Raw genomic sequence first — 21,942 nt, forward strand, 5'->3', positions numbered from 1 at the left:
AGACTGGCACTACCTACAGGCAAGGCACGGACCCCTCTTAAGTCCCCCGCGCACCCCCCACGCCCCACCCCCGTGTGTGCGGGGCGGCAGGCACTCTCAGGAGCAGTGGGCAGCACCCTTTCCAGACGCGGAAGTGCGAGTTCCGTGGTTTTCATCGGCAAGTTATGGCTGTGGACGGAGATCGTCCGTCCTACCACGTCACATAAACCCCCAGGGATCACATGCGAGTCCCTGTTCGTCGTCCTGATTTGCCTCTTGCTCCTTTTCTTATCTTGCTGGGGACTTCTAGAAGGTTCTGTATGTAACTGGTCGCTTTCGAAGTCTGTTCCGCCGCCTCGTCCCGGGCAATGCGCTCTGGACAAGGGTTTACGGGAAAGAACGTAGAGGAGACCGTACAAATCTCCTCTCGTTAGAGATTTAACGGGAAACCAGGGTTTTAAAGTCCCGAGGAAGTCTGCATTAAAGTCGCCCCTTTAACTCTCTGTGACCCAACACTGCCTGGACTTCTGTTCCTCCCCCCAGAACGCTTTTCACTGCCGCAGCTTCCGCGGTGAGACCCCATCCGCTGGAGGTCACCCCGTTCCTCACGTGCCGTCAGCAGAGGGAGCATGGCCGCCCGCCTGCGGCTGCTGGACCCGCTTGGACCTGCCGCTGGTGGGACACACGCCCAGGACAGTCCCGTGCGGTGCACGACGCGGTGGGAATGCGCGTGTAGCAGTGAGGCGTCCCCACCGAGGGGGTGGGTTGTCGGGCCCCTGTGGGCAGTGACTCAGGGATAGTCTGCGGGCCCTGTCGCTGGTCTCCGCACCTGAGGGGGGCCACCCGCTCCGTGTGTGCCCACCACCGGCACCCTGCGTGTGCCGTCACGTCAGCGGCGCGCCTGTAGCTCCCGGGGGGCTTTCCGGGGACAACACCCTTTAGAGAAAACAGCAGGGCCACGGGGTCCACGCCACGCGGCCTTCCCGTCATCACGGACCTCGCCGCTCTGACCCCCTCATAGAGGACGCAGTGCGGTTCACACTGGATCCGGGCTCCTCCAGGGCTCTCCCTACGGTGTCCACGTGCGTAAGGGCAGGGTCACTGTGAATGTTGCTTGTTAACGGGAGGACATTTTTCTCCATTCAGTAGCCAAGTGGAAACATCTCCCTGTAACAATCCTTAGTACTGACTGTGTTGTTGGCACCCCAGGCCTTCAGTCGCCGGCTGGTTAAGGCGAATAACATATCATCTCGAAGTTAGATCAGAAAAGCCACGCGGAATTTGCTAGTGCCATAAAATAAATCATTTTAATAATTCAGATACATAAATAAGGTATTTATGATAGAAAGAATAAAGGTGCCTTTCAACACTGTACAAATACGGAATTTCCCCGTAATTTGTAAGGAATAGAGTCATCTTACTACATTCAAAATAATGATTGAATGACGATTATCGTTTTTCCTGCATAATTTTCTTTTTATTTTCTATGAATTCACACAGTGTTAAAGTAACTTACAGTAACTTACAATTCACAGTGATTGGTGCTCTTGAAGATAGGAAATAAAATTCTTCTAATGGTATGTAGAAAATAAAATAAAATAATTAAAAGTCATTCGTATAGCATTTTATAAAAACAAAATAATTAGTATATTTTCTGTAAAAATAAATTACGTGCTTTGTGCTGAACGGCCTTCTGGGAAGTTGTTTAGCAAACAGAGACATTTGTGCCTTGGCTGCAAGCGAGACTTTTTCACGGGCTGTCCCCTCCTGTGTGACAGGTGGGCCGCTCCACGGGGGAGGGCAGGACACAGGGAGGACAGTGGCCGACACAGGAACTCACTGAGGACATGCAGGTTTTGAGGCGGTTTGGGATCAGGCTGCCCCGTCACTTCCGTCCAGCAGGCATGGCCGTTGCGCACAGGCGAGCGTCCCCAGGAGGTCGGTCCCTGACCGAGGCGCCGAGAGGTCGAACCCACCGCGACCATGTGCCTGCTTTGGAGGCTGCAGTGGCTCCCGGGGGGTGGCCCGGTGGCCCCCGTGAGCAGCGGCAGTGGGTGTGGAGCCACACATGCTGTCTGTGTAGCACACACGTGACAGGCTGAGGATTGATCACGTGGCGCAGCAGCAGGATGCCGATGTCACCCCCGGGGAGCCTCCGGACCCCACTGGGGACCCGTGCCTGCTTCCTGCGGCCTCCTTTTCGGCTTCTGTTTCTTCTGCTTTCCCGTGGCCTCGTGTTTGCGAGGCTGCTGCTTCTCGCTTTCCTCTTTGTACCACGGCCCCCAGACTCCGCCACGGAGCTGGAGGTTGCTCCTGGGGTCTCCGGGCGGGTACCTCACGGGCACCGCCGTCCTGTTGAACTGGGACAGCCGGCGGAGCAGCTGCCTCACGACGCCGGGGTACCTGCTGGGAGGTCCACTCTCTCATAGGGGTCAGTCGTGATGTTGAAAAGCCACACGCTCTTGCCGGTGGACAAGGTGACCCGCTCGCTGTGCCACCGGTTGGGGCCCAGGTTGCTGAAGCCTTGAGGGGGGACCCAGTCGCCGTACCCGGGGTCCCCCGTGAGCAGCTTCCAGTGCCGCACCCTGATGGCGGCCTGCATGGCCGTGTCCCAGAGCCCGTGGCCCGCCGCCCAGGAGCCGTGCCTCGCCCTGGGGTAGACGGGGTCGATGTTGTGCAAGATGTCCGCCCGGGGCGAGCGCAGGCCCTCGCTGAGCGTCTCCCAGATGTCGTAGCCGTCCAGCTGCGCGTCCTCGGCCAGCTGCCCCTCGGCCAGTGCGACCAGCGTGGGGTACCAGTCGGTGACGTGCACGAGCTCCTTGCACACGGTGCCCCGGCGCTGCAGGAGCGGGCTGTGCACGAAGCCCACGGCCCGGATGCCCCCTCCCAGTAGGTGCCTTTGCTGCCCCCCGCCGCGGGCTGGCCGCGGTTGTCGGAGGAGTAGAGGAGGGTGCTGTTGTCGTAGAAGCCGTGCGCCCTCAGGGTCAGCGTCATGTTGCGCACCGCCTCGTCCAGGCGGGACAGCACGGCCGCGCGGCGGCGCCTGTTCGCGTTGGCGACGGACTGGTGGGGCTCCACGTAGCTGCGGGGCACCGGCAGCGGGGAGCGCACGGCTCGGGAGGCGATGGACGGAACAGCGGCTTCCGGGGGCCCCGGGCCGCCAGGATCTGCTGCACCCGCCGTGTGTACATGTGGGCGGAGTACACGCCGCCGTCCTGGCCCCGGGCTGCCCGGTCGTTTTCATGCAGGGCGTAGCCACACACCCCGCCGGGGGCCGTCGCACTTGTAGCGAGCGTAGTCCCCGCTGCCCAGCAGGGAGCCGAAGAAGGTGCTGAACCCTCTCCGGGTGGGCATGCACTCCCTCCCGTAGAAGCCCAGGAGCCACTTGCCCACCATGTGGGTGGAGTAGCCCAGCGCCTTCAGCTTCTGCGGGAGGGTGGCATTGTCCAGGGGCAGGCAGCTGGGCTGGGAGGGCCGGGTGACGGAGTGCTGCATCCCGTGTGGATCTGGTGCCTCGGCAGGAGAGCAAAGAGCCGGTCAGTGCGGGAAGGGCAGGTCTGCGCAGCGGGGGTCCTCATGTGGCGCCGCGGGGAGGCGGGAGCCCGTCCCAGACAAGACACGGCCCCTGCCGGGCCTTACGCTTAACCCCTGCGGCGCACGGGATGCTGCCAGGGCTTTGGGATTGAGCCTCCTCCGCCTCCTCGCGGCGTTTTACCGGAATAATCTTTCCTGTTTTAGTTAATTATGGACACAGAAAACTAACATGATAAAGGAGAGGATCTGTATTTCAGAGTATTCTGATCTTTAGAGTTATTATTATTATTATTATTGCTTTCATCTAGGGACCTCTCGCATTAGCTCCTGAATCATCTCATGAAATAATTTATTTCAAGCTAATTCTGAAGTACAAAAACACATGCAAAAATTGTACAAACACCTCCTGTTTGACTGTCAAAAATATTATAATTAGTCCTCAACTCGTTAGATCTGTCAAGAGAAAGAGAAGGGTTCTGACTCACGTTATTGTGGGAACAACGTTGTATTTTAACTTTGTGATTTTTCAGCTGCAGCTGACCTGCAGGGTTAGATCAGCTTCAGGTACATGGTGTTGAAACGATTTTAGAATAAATGTCATGAGAAGGAAGGGCCACATTTCCCCCAGAAGAGCAGGAAGCAAGGTCTTTGATGTTTCCCACAGTGTCTACTTTAAAAAAAAAATTACACTCACAAAGTAGTTTAAGAGACTTGGTGTCCCTTTCTGGACACTAAGATCAAGCGAATGTGAGTTTCCGGCGCTGTTCTCTCCCCAGGGATGTTTGCCGCAGGCTGTTTCCCACGGGATGGTTATCATCACATAAGTGAATGCATTTCCAGGTCAGGCCAAGACGTGCTTATTGGTCCATGGCGTTTCAAAAGCGAGGGCCCCTCGGCTCTGTCGACAGCGTCCTCATGGTGCAGGCGTGGGAAGAGGGACCAGGGCACAGCAAACAAGGGAAGGTGTCTGATGAAGTCACAGGTGAACAAGCGGGAAGAGAACAGAATCATGCAGAGTCAAGACGGAACAGACAGGAAAAGGAGCCCAGAACCCTGGGGCCGGGAGGAGCGCCCAGCGCTGTAGCTTCTTGAACGTGTCCCATGGCAGGAGGCTCAGGTCCCAGTAGACAGCTCGTCTTTATGGGAAGCGTGTGCGAGTGGCAGGCTCGTGTGTAGACGGAGCCCAGCCCTGCTCGTCTGGTGGACTCCTGGGTGACAGCCGCGCAGGCCTGCGCAGACAGGTCCTGTGTCCACGCGGCCCCTCCAGCCGTCGCCAGTGCTCTGCGGTGGCCAGAGCCGTCCCTGGGCACACACCGCAGTTTGCTGTGTCTCTGTCACAACCTGGCACTTGGACTGGACACAGTGGGACTTCACAGGCTCTCGCCGGCCCGACCTGCCAGCCTCTGCCCTGGGACTCAACGTCTGTGGAGCCGTGGGCTCATCTCCTGTGGGCAGTGTGCCGGCAGCCGGCCCCTGAGCTAGTTTTTCTTACGCCAGGTGTCCTGCGTCAGGTGGAGGGACAGTCTAATTCGTGAATCTGCAGAGACTCTTCCCGCCATCGAAAGGCCGAGAAGACACTTGATCTGGTCGTGCACTGTGTCAGCGGCTTCCCCCTGTGCATTTGGTAAATGGGGGTCTTCATCACGTGTCAGAGGCATGGCGGGGACAGCACCAAGTCAGAGCAGACAGCCGGCCCTCCGCGAGCTTTGCTCCTCACCGCGCGGCCACGCAGGTTTAGTCACCACACGGCCGGTTTCTCTCTTTGTTTTAAGGGTCCGTCTTTTCTGAAACCGTTGCTGAAACCGAAACATCACGTACCAGTCCCTTACCCGATGCGGGCCTGCCAGAGGGGACTTGGGCGTGGCTGTCCCCACGCTCCTTCGGTAGACAGTGACCGGCACTGATCCTGTAAGTAACCCGCTCAGCAGCGTCCGTTCCCCAGTCCAGCAGTTTGTGAGTTTGTTTGTCTGCACCAGGCGCCATCATCAGGGAACTGGCCTTGCCTCTGTGACACGGGCTTTTCTCCCGCTGACGCTGAGACCACGCGTTTCAGGATTCTGGTGCCTGTGCGTTTTCAGAGTCGTCAGCCGCTGCTTTTCCATTTTTCACACCCACACCATCGTTCAGGGCATGGCCTGCAATTTACTGCCCTGTGGCTTCTCCGCTCGCTCGTGGTCCCTCTGCCCTGGTAGCCATCCCCCAATCCCCCAATCCCCCCATCCCTCCCCCCCACCCCCCGCCCCCAGCTGCCCGCAGGGAGGAGCGCCTGAGGCTGTGCTGACAGCTGTCACTAGAGGGTGACAGAGGGCTGAGCAGTGGTCGGACGCCCCTGAGGACTGGGCCCTTGGGAGAGGCGCATCCCTCAGGCTCCCTGCTCTTCCTGCTTAGATTCGGTCCCGGTCCTGGGGGAAGTGGGCTGGGACTCGGTGGCCTGTGTCAGCACCGGGCAGGACCACGCCGTCAGGGTGGTGTCAGCGCTGGGAACAGCCACGTCCGCGTTCAAAGCTGAGATCGGAATCAGCCGTAACGGCTGCCGGTCATTGAGCTTCTGCTGGTGCCTCCCTCTTTTTGGGAAGGACCTTTGGGGACTAACGGAATCCCCGTTTCATGAAGAGGGTCCTGCGGTTCAAGAAATCTGATGCAGACTGAGGTTGGCAGAGCTGCAGCGAGCTCCCTGTCCCCATGCAGTCACTGGGCCTCTGGGGACAGGCGGGGCCTGGGCTGGGCACTCCGGGCTGCAGAGGCCTGCCTGCCCTCCTGCGAGCTGCGGGCACGGCGCGGCTCGTTTGCGTCTGCTGGCCTGGCCGTCACACGCCACCAGCCCTTCCCAGTTCAGTCCACTCTGTCTGAGGAGGACCAAACCAAGCCCTGGGAAGGCCTTCCGTTTTCTGTAAGCTTGAGGCAAATGTGTATCTTGGGAACACGTTGCTTCTTTTTAGCTCTATGGATTTAATGCAAATTTAGTGCAAGGAAAATACCCAGTGATCGTTTGAATACCTGCACCACTGGGCCCCAGGCCCTGGGCGCGGAACGGCAGCCCCAGCTGACCCGGTGAAGATGCTCACTGACTAAGGGAGGCAGGACTTAAAGGGGCAGGAAGAGGGCTTCGGTTTCAGGAACTGTAAAAGCAGAAGTGCTCAGCCCGGCATCAGGAAGGATTTTCATGCTGCTGAATGTCAGAAACTTAGCTGAGGTGAAGAGAAAGTGTTCTCGGGAAGACTCAGAACAGAGCAGAAGCGGGGAGGTCACTGAGGTCAAAGACGCAGGACCTAAGTTTGAGGAAATTGCCTCAATAAATGTGTGAGTCAGAGAGGCGGGGTTTCCGAGGGCGTGGGTAGCCTCAGGACCAGCTGACTAAGCGCCTGCCGTTCTCCTCGGCTTCCCTGCTCGGGTTCTCACGGCTTTCTCAGCGAAGATGCTGCTGAAGCCATGGTGAGGGCCGGGGATGGCCGGAGGGGAGGCCTCTGGTTTCCCAGGGCCGACAGCGCCTTCGAGTCCGGAGGTACCCAGCATGTGTCTCCCCGTGAGCAACGGCCTCCGCCTTCCCCGCCTGTGAGAAGTCTTCCTTGGAATCAGTGCAGACTTTTCCTTGGAATTAAGCCAGGCTGTTTCCATAGTAGCTTCTCCTGGTATTAAAAAATACAACTTGCAAGGAGTATGGAATAGGACGAAATTGCAGGTTTATGGAGCATAAATCCATAATTCTTATTATTTGCATATGTTTTCATCCATTATGAGGATACGGAACTTCAGTACTTGCAAAAGAAAAGGAATAAAGTGTTTATATCAAATTCCGCCTCAAACGAAAGACCTTGGAAGCTGTGTTTCACAAAAACCCTGAAATGACTCCTTTATCTCATTTGAAGTGAAAGGGTGCCATTTGGAAGTGCGCCCCCGCCTCCCCGGGACAGAGCTGTCCTGGCCGCAGGCCTGCTCTGCGTCCGGGGTGCCGGGTCGGGGCCGATCGCAGCTGCACGGGCAGCCGTCCACCCCAGGCCTGCCGGCTGACACCAGCGCCTGCCTTTTACATGCCGCCGTTTCTAAGATGCCGTGAGCACTCCACACCCAGAGCCAGGGGCCAGGCGCTGGGCCTCCGAGCAAGGAGCCCAGTTTGTTCCTGCGCTTCCCCGCGACTCTGTGCACCGACAAGTCTGCGGCGGCCTGGCCAACACCCTGCCCCCCGGGCCCCCCGCCCCCCGCCATGCTCTGTCACCCTCCTCTCAAGTCGCCGCTGTTTTCTTCAGCGTGTGTGAGCACAGCGCCTCCGCTTCGGAGTCTCTGCCAGAGGGAGGACGCTGATGACCGCAGGGATCCGAGGAGAGGGAGACCACGGCACTTGAACACGGGCAGCAGACCGTGGAGGGCAGAGCAGGGGCTGAGAAGCAGGCCCTCCCTGTCAGGGACACTCCAGGGGGGCTCTGGCTGCACTCACCTGGTCTGAGGGGTCCCTGGGGCAGGACGGCAGACTCACGCCCCCCTCCCCGCCCCCGGGTGTGCCCCAGAGTCCATCTAAACCAGAGGGCTGGCTGTTACTCATGGCTTCGCTCAGCCAGTTAACCAGCTTCTTTTAGGTCTGACCTACGTGAACGTGTGGCCCTCTAATGCAAAAATCAATCCATGTGACTGCAAAGCAAATAAGCAATGCATTCTATTGGGAAATAAAACGTGAAATTAGGCAGCTAACCATTCATTTGAGAATGGCAGTGGTCTTTGGCAACAAAGGTGAGCTTTAGTTCTACTGAGCAGGGGTGTTTCCAGGCCACGTCTCCCGGCCAGAGCTCGGGCAGCGACCCAGCCACTCAGCCCCCTGCTGCTGGGCACGGATGCCCCGCACACAGGGCACGCGCGCTCACAGTTCACCCCGGTCTGTCTGTGCACCTCTGTGCCTTAATGGAAAGGGTGATAGTGGCCTGAGGGAGCCTGCACATCGCACGTGTGAGCAAACACTCACAAGTCCGGCAGAATCTCACCTGTCAGGGCTCAGTCCACCCTTCAGTCTCGGGATCTGCAGGTGCGCTGAGCCCAGTGGCCGGAGAACCAGTGGGTCAGGCACACAAGCCCCTCGGGGCGACGTCGGAGCTCAGGCCCTGTGCTCAGACTGAGGGGACACCCTATGACGGGACAGCGCCCCACCAGTGTTTCAGACTCGGGGACGTGGAAGAGGGCGTGAAAGGTAGGAGGTCCCCGAGATTCAGCCTTCTTTAAGAAATGAAGACCTGGAAGGCTTCTCTCGTTGAGAGGGACAGGGTGTGAGATGAGGGGAGGGAAGCACCGCCGGGCGAGGGGCGATGGCCAGGGGTGAGGCCGCCCTCTCTTCTGGGCGGAGGAGGGACACAGGCTAAGCTGGTTGAAGACAGTGTCAAGGAAGTGTACACACATGTTCACCCAAACACATGCGTGAGCATATTTGCGGCTGCCCTGTTTGTACGGGCCCCAAACTGGAAACAGCCCATGCCATCAGCAGCAGGCTGCGTGCGCAGACCGTGGTGTGGTGATGGCGCACACACCACTGAGCAACAGAGGAAGCGAATTGTGTCTGCAGTGAACAACACGGGTATATCATACACGCGTGATGTTGAGAGATGAAGCCAGGCAGGAGAGGGCCTTCCCTACAACGTCATGGCTATGAGGTCAGACCACCAGCAAAATGCATCGAAGGCATCACCGTCGGGAGCGGCAGGAGCTGTTTCAAGACTAAATGAGTTTATCCCACATCCTTTTGCAAATGCACATGATCCGAGTGAGTCACCTTTGCTTTTGTTAAAAAGGATCATCATGGTATTTCAAGTGGGAAAACTAATATCTAAATAGTTAAAGTATTGCCCAAGATATGAATTCAGTCCAGATTGCCAATCTTTCCTACTATAAAGTCTGCATAAGATGTGCCTAAATTTTGCAGAATTTAGAATTCTCTTTCTGAAGCCTCTGACATCCATGTCTTCTGAAAAACTGGAAAAAGTGAAAACATCACTTTGAAGTAAATCCGACACAGGCAGCTGTTTCTCAGCCCACCTTGTGTGTCGAGGCTGATGGGACACCTGCAGCCAGGCGGGCGTGTGGAGCCCCGGAGTGGCTCCCTCTCTGGGAATCTGCTGCCACACCCATATAAAGTGGGGGTGACAACAGCAGCGTCTCATGAAGTTGCTCTGATGGGATCAGAAAGCTTTATCTGGGAACAGTAACCTCTCAGTCAGTGTTAACATTTAACATGGGAGCTTTAATTTACATTAATAGTATTATCAGGATAACCTGACATGCTTCTTAAATTATCAGTGGTTTCTGGGTCCAACCCCAGACCCCTGAGGTAGAATCACGGGTCGGGCCCAGGGATCTGCACTGTGACCAGCATTTTGGCTGATGCGTTTTGTATCATGGATTTGAGACCCATGTACAGCGATCAGTGTGCACGTGTCTGTCCCTCGAGGTCCCGTGCAGGGATGGGCACATGGTGAGCGCTCATGTCGGACCGGCCAACTGGCACCCAGTGGGGCCCGCTGAGCGGAGGCGGACTCCTGCATTCTGGGACTCGCTGTGACCGGTGCAGCCACAGGCGTCGGCTTTCATATGGGCTCCAGCACAATGTAAAGGGCGGTTGTTTTGTATCAAAAATAGCTCAGCTTCAGCCTTTTAAACTCTTTATTTGAGTCCTTTCATAGTTCATGTAACCCAGTTTTTCCTTTAAAATAACCCAGTCCATTTAGGTTTTCATTGCTTCTTCTTCTTTTTTTTTTTTTTTTTTTACATCACAGGATCCAGAATACATAGGCATGTCCCCATGGAGGGGACAGGTGACCCTCTTCTCTGGGCTCTGCATCACTAATACTGGGCTAGGCCCAGAACTGGTTACAGACCCATTTCCTTTCTGTGTCTGTGATACATCCTTTAAAGGGAAGTTTAGCAGTTTGTCAAATGCAAATGTGTCCAATTCAGACAGAAGCTGCAGTCCCCTCATGGGCGCATCACTGGCTGCGCTGGGAAGAAATTTCAGTAGAATAAATCTTACCGTGAGGTGCTCAGTTGCACTGAAAGAACATCAGAGAAACAGGGAGTTTTTTCCAGCTTCTTTTCTGTTTCATGTCATTGAGTGAAATGTAAACATTAGAAGAAAAACCTAGATATTGGGTTGGCCAAAAAGTCCATGTAGTTTTTTTCCATAAAATAAGACAGTTTTCATTTTCACCAATAACTATTGATTAGGATATTTTGAGTATGTCATCTCTCTTCCGTGTGGTAGGAGGTTGGTTGTTCTCAATGTCTTGGGTGGATCACTGTCACTTGAACTGGGTGAAGCATCGCGCACCGAGCAATCGCCAGCACGGAAAGGACCCATTCGGCCAGTCCCGGCACCTCCCCCTACACTGCACAAAACGCTTTTTGTGTTTCAGTTGCATTTTTACCTTTCTTGAAATAATAAAACAAAACACGCTAAAATGTTGCGTATTTTCTTCCATCATCAATATTAAAATGGCTGCACAAAAATTCACCAACTTTGGTAAGTTTTTTTTAAATGACAGCCATCACCCCATCACCATACAATCCAACAACCTTTCTTCGAATGAAGTTAAAGACAACCAAGCACAATTAGAGCCATCTTAAGAAAAACACGGAACGAACTTTTTGGCCAACCCATCAGCCCGTCGGTGCAGGGTGATGGTGGGCACTGGATTCTGTGCGGTGAGAAGCCGGAACGACGGACTCGCGTCCCTCAGTTTCGTGCGGCCCGGGCACGGCTGGCGCTCGGGATGAATGTACAGCTGTGGTTAGCCGAGGAGGTTCAGAGAGTCATTACGTCACGTTTGCTCCAGGAGCCAAACACGAGGGCTGGATACTCAGCATGAGAACTTGGCCTCCAGGCCACCAGATGGACTTGCCACTTTCCAGCCAACAATGTGCTCCTCTATAAACATCAAACGCCCTCGACTCTCTGCCACATTAACCTTTCACGTGAACCTGCAGTACAGTGAGGCTTCTTCCTCTTTCTCGGGAGAGGAAAGGGTGTTGTTTTTCTTTCTTTTCTGGCAGTTACGCTAAATTCTGACCGTTCGCTAAGCAGTGGAAACCACGCTGTAAGCAAGCGTCTGCAAGACAGAGATGCCTACAAAATGGTCTTTCTTTTTCCAGGGGATACTGGCTGCTCCAGTAGGATCTAGTTCCAAGAACAACTTCACTGAAGCTGACGTCACAAGACACACACGGCAGCCCCGAGGTCTCCTCCGCTCTGTCCAGGGCAGCCCGACCCTGGGTCTCAGTGCACCTCTGCTGTGAGGCTGAACGGGACGTCCACATTGGTTATGATAACATTAAAAATGCGACTTAAGTAATTTTACTTTTCTTAGAGTTAGTTACTCAGAAAATTCCTGGGCACAAGAGGAGCAGAGAAAATCCAGAGGCTGAGGGACTTCGTTGAGTCTTTACCGTGAGTCTCCTTGCATTCTGAGAACTGGCCTCGGTCCCTGGGCATGGCCTTCGTTAGATCTGGGAAGAGGTGCCCTGTCCCAGGTGGTCAGGGTTTACAGTGCCTCGCATTCCTGGGCCCCGCCCTCTGTGATAGCCTGTGGCTTTCAATCATTCAGTTCTAGAAACAAACCAAGAATCTCAGAAAAACGTTGGTCTGTCTTTCCTGTCAGTGACGGCGACTATGAATCCTGGTGTGACATGGGACAGGCAGTCTGAGCCTGCCCACAGCCAGACTGCATTCGGGGAGGGAGACCCATTCAGGGCACCCTGGTTGGTGGGCCAGAGCCTGCGCAGAAGGGCCCCGACTAGTGCCTGGGCGGCGGGGTCCCTAACGCGCCCGCACCCCGCCCGGGCGCACGTCCACCCAGTCCATTCACCTGCTCTCTCATTCACTCGTTCGCATTCATTCGGTTCCCCACGCTTCCCGCTGCTGCCCGAAATCGGCAGCTGGGTCTTAGTTAAATGCCTAGTCTCTCCAAGGCGTAACACACGCAGTAGCAACACTTACTTTCCAGTAATGAGCTGGCTCCTGGACGGCGTGCACATGGGCTGCACGTAGTAGTTCTCCAGTTTCACCCCCTCGGCGGCGAGCCTGTCCAGGGTGGGGGTCCGAATCCCGGAGCCGTGGTAGCCCACGTCCCTAAATCCCTGGTCGTCCGCGAGGATGAAGATGAGATGCGGCTGCGAGCGGGTGGGCGCGCCGGGCTCCGGCCCGCGGCCGCTGGCCCAGGACAGGTAGCCGCAGGCGAGGACGCCGAGGACCCAGAGGCCTGCCAGCGCGCGCATGGCCCGGGCCCCACGCAGCCCCCGGGGCCCCGCGCTCCAGTCCCCGCAGGGACCCCGTGCCTCCAGGCGCGCATGCACGCGGGGCGGGCGGCCGGCGCCCCCGCTCTCCTAGCGGCGGTGGCCCCGCGGGCCGGGGGGCGGGGAGCCGCCGTCTCCATCACGTCCCGTCGGGCCTCCCCGCGCGGGCCGCTCCGCCGCCCAGAGGTTCTCGGGAGGAACGGGCAGGAAGCGACGGAGCATCGCCCCGGGCGCGCTGCGCGGCCGAGCCCGGCACCTGGCTCTCCCCGGGCGGGCGGCGCACCCTCGCTGGCCGCTCCAGTGTCCCGCGCTCCTGCTCTGGGTCCCTCCGGCCCTGACCGGCGCGGGCGCAGCGAGAAGCCGGTGTCCGGACGTCCCGCGCCGACCCCGTCCTCCGCGACGGTGCGGCCGAGCCACGCCTCACGGCGCACGCGGTCGGGCTGCCCGGCGCTGGGTCCCCACCCCCGCGCAGTGAGTGAATCACCGTCGGCGCCGCCTCAGCGGGGGTGGGGAGCCCGCGCGCTGCTGCCACTTCCTCCCCACGGGGTGCGGAGCGGGGCCGAGGGCGGGCGCTGTCCGGGGTGGCTGCGCGCGTGGGCCGGCTCCCCGGCCCCAGAACTTCTCCGGCTCCCGCGCGGACGGAGGAGGAGTCGCAGAAGCTGGGGCTCCCCTTCCTCTGTGCTTTCCTCACCCCCCGCCCCCCTTGTAACAGCCTTGGGTGGGATTCCCTGTCCCGGCCCGGGCAGCCCCGCTTCTTCCTGGTGGTGGCTCCCCAGCGGCTGGGGTGCCCAGGGCCCTGCCCGAGTGGCGCGACCCCCTGCCGCCGGGAGGACCCCGCGCACCTGTGGGCAGCGGGCAGGGGCCCTGCAGACCGGTCTCCTTTCCGCAGATTTCTTCGGCAGTTTCGGGGGGACCTGCGCCGGCCCCGGAAACGCCAGGTTCTCCCGGACAGTGGTCTCGGCGTCACTCCAGGTTTCACTGAGCCGCTGAGCTTTTCTCCCTTCCTGTCCCTCACGTTCCAGGGAGCTCCAGGCAGCACGTCGGGCAAGTGGGAGCTCGCCCTGGCACTTGCGGGGCGCGGGACGGGGCGGGGGCGCCAGCCGGTCCGCAGAGACCTGGGTGGGACAGGCTCGCTGCCTGCGGACCTCGTGGGGGGGCCCGTTGCCGTCCCGCTGCCGGTAGCTGGGGGTCAGGGGCACCGCCCAGAAGGGTCCCTGCTGCTGCTCGGGGAGGGGGACCCTCTCGGCTCAGGAGTGAGAGTGAAGAGTAATAACCTCACCGCTGCAGCGCGCCCACCACGTGCTCCGGGCAGCAGGTCGGACAGGGTGCAGGCTCTCACACACGCTGTGCGGAGTTTGTACTGGAGGCGCCGAGCAAGGGCCCGAGTGGCCGGAACCTGCTTCGGCGCCTGGCTGATGGGGGCCTCTGAGCAGGACAGGACAGGAGAAAACACGAGAAAGCCTTACGAAGGCCGGCTGTGGGGTAGAGTGACAGGGACAGAGGCTACACGCGCTACCTCAGTCCATCCAACTGCGCCGAGTTGTAATGTCACCGGGAACCCGGAGTCCAGAAGGCCAGGCTTTACGTCAGAGCAACGCAGGATGGGAAACGAGGAGTGGAAACCCCTGGTCCTCTTCAGGGCAGATCTGGGGGTACGGGGGCAGGACGGGACCCCACACTGCCACAGTGTGTCAGATTCCCAGCGTCCACCCTCAGGTTACGGAGCTGTGGCGTGGCTGTCACCTGATGGCAGGGGCATTTGTGCAGCAGTGGGGAAATCGGGGACAAGATGGGGCCTCTTAGATTGGATGACAGAGTAGAAAGAGAATGAGCGCGGGACCTGGTGGGAGGGCGAGTGGCTTCTGCAGGGGGCGGTGGGCATGAGGCCTTGCAGGGGCCCGGGCTCTCAGGGGCAGGGCGGGGCAGGGTGGGCTTCAGCAGTGGGTGGGAGGGGCCTATCAGGAAACAGAGAAGCTTAAAACAAACAGAGAACAATAAAATAGAGTCGCACAGTGTTCCATTGGAAGTGACTCTTCCTGTGGTCCTCCCCGCAGAGCGCATCCTCCTGAAGGAGTCTCTTGTCTGTAAGACAGTGTGCCGGCTACACGGTCGCCTGTCTTCCCCAGGCATTTGCTTTCTGCTGAACGAGTACTCAGGGGCTTGAAAGATGCAGCCAGCTTTTAAATGTAGGGTTAAAAAAACCGTGATAATGGTTAATCCAGGGACTTATAGACTGTTGCAAAGATTTAAAATGCAATTGCTGCTTGTTTGCATTTATAAGCACATTAAATACTTAACATGAAGGAATGTCACCAAGTTTCAATTCACACAGAGTCTGAAAGGGACGCTTGCCCTCATGTGGCCAGCTTGACGCGGACCCCACCCAATACGCTCCTTATTAATCACTCGCCACTCTCCGTGACGCATGGAGCTGAGGCTGTTGGCGGCCGTGACGTCACCACAAGAAACAGGCTCTGAACAAGGCCGAGGGGGTGGTTGCCTCACTGGTCGGTCAACTAAGTGAAGATCGCTTCTGTTTTGGGAGAAGTTGCTGTTGAAACAAGCTGTAATGTCTTATAAAGAGAAGGTGGCCAGCGGGGACACTGAAGTTCCGGCCGCGCACACATGCAGTCTCCCAGACACTTCCCGCCCAGGCCCCGGGCAGTGGAAGCCCAGGAGATACGAGCTGCGGAAGACCTTTCCTGCCCTCAGTGGGTGTCTTCACGGGAAAGGAGACCGGCACGAACCTTTTATAACAGGAAAGCTTAGTAGTTCCTACGACAGAAAAATCTGTCCCCACTGCTTATATCGCAAAGTTCTATATTATTTACATAGCAAATTCGCGCTCAGAATATGAATTCCTAAACTCACCTTTGAATTCTCTTTCAAAGTCCCTTAGGGACTTGTCTTTTTAAAGGAAGTTCCCAGCTCCACCCGAGACCTAAATCAGCACCTCCCAGTCTGGGAACACCCACCTCAGAAAGCGCTCTGGGTGATTCCGGTGTGTTCCTAGTTTTAAAAACCACTTAATTTACAATTGAGGGCATCAGAGCTGAAGACTAAGCATGTAAAGGTGGTTAAAGCACCCACTCTGGGTCATCTTGCCCACCTGTCAGTAAGCTCCTCCGGGCCTCATTTTTCTCGTTTGTAAAACAGGGATCAAATAGTACCCACTTGGTGGTGTGGCGTGTTACGCAGCTATTAGCAAACAGGGCTCCTTGACACATCAACTCAACACACAGTGGCCCAAAGCAGCAAAAGCTGACTCTTAGGGATGATCTGCTTCAAGTGTGTCCCGCTCCCTCCTGGGATCAGGGGTTGGAGCAGGGAGAGCAGGCCAAGCCCGCAAGCTCATTGCAACATTCAGCGCACCTGCCCATAGCCCACCCGTGGTGCAGGTCTCAAGAGCAACGGGAAACGTGGGCTTCCCGGAGGCGGCCACAGCACGCTGTTAACTCAGGGAAGGGAGGAGAAATAGGCAACCATTAAATCAACCACTATCTGTGGTAGAAATAATGGAAACAGCCTTAATAGCAAATAAGAACATAGATTAACTATTGGGGTGGCCAAAAAGTCTGTTTAGTTTTTTCCATAAAATAAAAGACATTTTTCGTGTTCACCATAACTTTATTGATTTGGATACTTTGAGAATGTCAGCTCTCTCCCACGAGGTAGAACACTGATTGTTCTCAGTCAAGTCTCGATTGGATTGCCGTCAGCTTCAGCTGGTCTACTCGACCACGGAGCATCGTCTGTCGAGAAATCTCCAGTATGAAATTTTGCAAACCACTTCTGACATGTTTGATCAGTCACAGCACCTTCTCCACACACTGCATGAATCTTTTTGTGTTTCAGTTGTGTTTTTATCTTTCCTGAAATAATAAAGCTTAGTATGCCAAAAACATCATGCATTTTCTTCCATCTTCAATATTAAAATAGCTACACAAAAACTCACCAATTTTGATGTTTTCTTTAAATGCACACTTATATGACAGCTGTCACAATACAACCTAACAGAGTTGTTTCACATGAAGTTAAAGACAACTAAGCGCTGCTAGAGCCATCGTACTGAAAAAACAAGCGAACTTTTTGGCCAACCCAATAAATTGTAGCTCATCAACTTGGTGCAGTTCTGTGATCACTAGAAGTGATAATTATGAACATAATCAAGAACATACAATGTGCTTATAATGTCATGCATAGTGAAAATGAGAATGTGTAATGTTTTGTATACCAGGACTATGACTGTATACAAACGTGTATGTTGACTGTGTCAGACAGACGTGTGTGCATTTCACATGCAGTTGGGCAGAGACTGTGGGGAAGAGCAGAGGCGCTAAGAGATGAAGAGAGCGCACGGTTGCCTGGCAGCAGGAGGCTGTCTCCCAGGACGAGGCAGGGCGGAGTCCTGAGTCCGGTGCCCAGCTCTCCTTGCTGCCTCCAGGGCAATTCCCCACCGTCCCGCTTTAGCGACCCCACGAGGTGAGCTCCGGCCCTGAAGTCACAGCCTTTGTTTTCCTCACGCACACCTTTCTCTACGGCTGGGGGGCTGCCCCTGAGGGTCGGGTGTCTCTCTCTGGCCCTGTGGTGCATGTCAACCCCCCATCCTGCCAACGGCCTCCTCAGCGGGCGGTGTCTGTACCTCCCTAGTATAACTAGGGGGACTGAGAGGGATGTTAAGACGTTAAAGAAGGGGAAGGGTCTAGTCAAGGAACTAGGATAAATGACCCACAGACATGGACAACGGGGTGGGGACCGACTGTGGGAGTGGGGGACGCGGCAGCAGGGAGCAACGGGGAAATTGGGGCACCCGTCATAGAACGATAAAAAAGGTCTTAAAGGAAAAGAAATTAATGTAACGGCTAATAGACTGCCACAGGGATTTGCACCCAGTTGGTCTGGATCCCAAGCCAGCTCTCCGAAGCCAACAATTTTTTCAGCCCTTTCTTATTTCAGGAATTTCACTAGGTGTTTCCAGAAAGACCCACATACTTCAATTCTCCCAGTTCCTCCCTGAAGCGAGGACACTGTCGCTGTCAGCACTGGGCGGCAGGAGGCAGTCGTGTGTCCCCACTTCTGCCCTCTTCCCAAGGCTGCGTCCTCTCGGGTCTGCACACCCTCCGCGCTGGCGAGCGCCTGGGCCGTCCTGGGGGCCCCTCGGTGACAGCCGGTCGGCCAGGCCTGGAGGGAGTGTATTTAGGTGGCAGGGGAGCGCCTCCCGCAGACTCAGCGACTGGAAGCGGTTGGTCACCATCACTACGTACCTGCTTCACACATGCAGGAAGGGGGCCCCGTGGTCCCCCGACTTCTCAAGCTCAGGGAGCAAACCAGTGACCCAGTGGCCTCTGGCCTCTGTGGCAGGCTTCCTTTCTCCATTACATCCTGCCCCTTTGCTACTATTTTTTGAAGTATCCGTCATCCTTATTTTTGTATAAATTCAGTGCCAGAAGACTTTAATTTAGAAAAAAAATTAAAACATAGCACTCTACAAGTATATTTTTAGTGAGTTCAGTTCTTATACTCAGTTATTCAGAAGGAATTTAATTTCCAGAAAACAAGCCACGTCAGCAATGAATATGCTCTCATGTTAGACCGAAGTCTTGGGGACCCCTCCCCCCGGGCCTCTTTAGGGAGCGGCTGATTCAAGGCCCTGGGTCGGCGGGAGCCGCGGTCTCCTGGCAGCGCTCAGGCAGACGCAAGTGCGTGCAGGTCCCCGTCAGCTCGGAGACACTAGCTCTGCTGATGAGATTTTTAAAAGTGCCTTTTAAAGGAGCATTTTATATTTTAAAGTGTTATTTGCCGGATTTTCATATTCATCCCACGAGAAAGGTATTCATTACTTTAAACATTATTGCAGTTGATATAATTTCCTTTTGATATCACAGATTTGGATCATAAAAATAAGATTTTATGGGACATGTTTCCTCTCGTGGCTGTCTTGTGTTTACTTATTGCAATAACTGAGAAACCCGATTCTCTGAAGATGTTTCTACCACTACATGGAGAACTCAGCCACAAGCCTGACTCCCGTTTGCAGAAAGTACCCACCTTAAAATCCTTGGAAATAAACTGAATGTGTTTCTTCTGTTTCTTTTATTTAATGTTCATATGGCAGGTAGTTTTGTAACATTCATAGTTGTTTTCGTTTGAATTTAGTTAAGGAAACTAATTCATTTACCATGATATGCTTAGAGTATTAGCAGAAAATGTGCATGTAAACACACACTTAATCATGTAGTAAGTAGGCCAAAACGTCTCTTTAGTTTTCTCTGCAAAAGACAAAATTTTCATTTTACCAATAGCTTTATTAATTTGGATATTTGGAGTATGTCGGCTCTCTCCCATGTGGCAGAACATTGATTGTTCTCAGTTAATGTCTCCATTGGATCGCTGACAACCTCGCCTGCTCTGCCTGACCGTGGAGCGCCGTCCAGCGAGGAATCTCCAGCACCAAACCTCACAGACCACTTCTGACACGCTTGCTCAGTCACAGCACCTCCTCATACACGCACAGATCTTTCTTTGTGTGTATTTCAGTTGTGTTTTTACCTTTCTTGAAACAATAAAGCATAATAGGCTGAAAATGTTGTATATATTTTTCCATCTTCAGTATTAAAATGGCCTCACAAAAAATCACCAATTTTGATAATTAAAAAAAAAAAGCATGCTGATAGGGCAGCTGTCACAATACAATCTAACAATATTGTTTTGAATGAAATTTAAAGGCAACTAAGCACTACTAGAGCCATCTAACGGAAGAAACCAAACTAACTTTTGGCCAACCCAATAGTATCTCTTTGTGAAGCTACCCAATTAATTTACATGCATTCAAAGTCAACATGAAATAGTTAATATATGTGTCCAGCTTGCATGATGATAACTTTTCAAATTCATAAATCGATAAGTAGAAAATAATTCTGATTTTGAATAAACATTCCCTCCTGCTAAAAACTTGATGACATTGTAACGAGTGACTTTCTAGCTCATGCCTGTCACATAGGAAAGGTCAAAACCCAAGGCAAGAAGCTAAACTCAACGTGGAAACCTTCCAGATTTTAGACTGTTCAGGGCACAGTCAGCAAACAGTTGTGTTTCAAATAGTTTGAGGTTAACCCGGAAAAGCCTGTAGAGGAATAATAGAAGAACCACGGAAGTTCAGAGACAGTACATGTACAAACATACATATAAAGAAGGAAAGATAAAAATGGGAGCGTCGTCTCATAGATTTTAAAATGTTTTATTTAAATCATTTTAATAAAAATGCATCATTTCCTCCATACCGTTCTGATTTTAACATTCCTGTTTCATGTCTGTCCGCTGAGTGTCTTCTGTCAGCATTAATTCTGGACATAACAGGAATCTGTTACAACAAGGTGTATATTTTGTGTTGTGGTTTCTTTCAAGGGTCCATGTTATTGACCTGAACTTTGATTCAGAACTAACGACTATTTGAATCTATTCCCACTGGTGACTATATCTGAGGCTTTAACAGAGCACAGAATTACAGCTGGTTTGAGCACATAGTTATAGCTGTGCCTGAGACCCAGCTCACAGGACAACACGCATGAAAAGAACACACAGGGAAGCACCCAAAGCACAGGAAAGCGGAGCGGCTTTGCCCGCCATGGCCCAGTGCACATGCTTCCCCACTCAGAACATACAGTTTCCTTCTCAGCGTTCCACACCAGGGCTCCCCAAATGAGGCTTCTTCTGTGTATATTTTTATGGACCCAAAAGAGAGTCAGTTCCCTTGTAAGTGACACCAGGCCGTTGCGCTCCTGAGTCCTCACATGGGTTTCCTTTACGGCTCTTTGACGGTCGTGATTAAATTTAAAAACAAATCCCAGGTGAGATCAGGCCCCCGTCCTGCCCTCGTGAGGAGCCGGGGTGGAGACTGGATTACCGTCGTCCCCATGGCGTTGGCCTGCGCCTGGCCTTCTCGCTGCCCAGCACGGGGATCAGCGCCGTGTCTGCCCTGCAGCGAGGACTCGGGAGCGTTCGTCCGGGAGGAGGGCCTCAGGCCTGGGCGCGGCGTGGCCCTGTCCTCCCGCACCCTGTCTCGTTGCCTTCAGGGAGTCCCACGGTGGCTGACTTTCTACGTTCCAACCAACAGAGAACATGAAGGTCCGCAGAGGCATTTTCGCGTGACACGTGGCCTGTGGTGGTTACACCTTCACACGCGTCGCGGAGCGCAATGCCCCACTGGACTTGACGGGGAAGGGGGGGAAGAACGGGCGGCGCACACGTCCCAGACTTGCTGATGAAGTGCTGCCACAAAGCCACCGGTTCCCTGGCTGAGGATTTTCTAGCGTGAAGAAAATTTATCTTCCAAGTGTGGTAAGACCGACGTTGTATATGCACGTCCACCACAGTCCTGCCAGATCCATCTCATCTATTTTCCTTTTCCACGCGCAGACGAGCTGCCCCGGCGCTCTGGCGGTCAGTGACTTGGGGCGCAGCTTGGGTGCGTTGTTGAAAGCAGAGGTGCTCCCGGGAGTGAGCCGGCCACCGGGTCACCCACATGGGTGCAGACGGGCGCGGAAAGCCACGTCAGGGGGCCGCGTTGCCCTCTCCTTGCAGCCAAAGGAAAGGACAGTTTATAAAGCGGCGCAGAAACGGAAAGGGAGGGATGGGCACACGTGCCCTGAATTGGTACAGATGGTGGGAAGGATTTTCGTTTTGAAGTCATTTGTTTTTCTGTAATTAGTTTACTATTTCACTTTTAAAGGAAATGATTTTAACTGCTAAGATGTTACCCATTTGGGAAGTAGAGGAAATATGCCACAGAGATCATCTGTATTGACACCGGCGAGGGGATGAATTCAGAGTCCTTTCCTATTGCCGGGCGCTTAGGGGAAGAGAACAATGAGGTCATTTAGCTGCTCCGACTTTGTAGGGGCAGAAAGTGACAAAATAAGCAAACCTATCTAGCCGGCTTAGATCATCGGGCACTCGTACAACGCCTCTTTATTCCTAACCAGACACACAAACACGGCGCTCCTTACCGAGGATGAAACGCGCCATTTAGCCGTGGTGGCACGCGCGTCTCCTCGACAGGCTTCGGTTACAGCTAAATGCTTCCCGATAGGACGAAATAACTCCTGGATTTTGCCTGAGGACGTGTAAGAAAGTACTTTTCATTCCTCAGAGAAAAGAAACACAGGGAAA

At 54.6% G+C, this 21,942-nt stretch overlaps 1 protein-coding gene across 1 annotated transcript; it reads right to left on the reverse strand.

Annotated features, from left to right (window-relative positions):
• Positions 1-1,947: 1,947 nt before the first annotated feature.
• ARSJ (arylsulfatase family member J) lies at positions 1,948-12,771 on the reverse strand. The gene is given in 7 exon segments (XM_090288748.1): positions 1,948-2,389; positions 2,392-2,865; positions 2,868-3,110; positions 3,113-3,245; positions 3,247-3,473; positions 3,476-3,492; positions 12,479-12,771. Coding segments are annotated over 7 exon segments (1,644 nt in total). The 5' UTR covers positions 12,757-12,771; the 3' UTR covers positions 1,948-2,117.
• Positions 12,772-21,942: the final 9,171 nt, after the last annotated feature.

Source organism: Furipterus horrens, unplaced genomic scaffold, assembly GCF_987537825.1.
Source record: "Furipterus horrens unplaced genomic scaffold, mFurHor1.1.pri manual_scaffold_10, whole genome shotgun sequence".
Lineage (NCBI taxonomy): Eukaryota > Metazoa > Chordata > Mammalia > Chiroptera > Furipteridae > Furipterus > Furipterus horrens.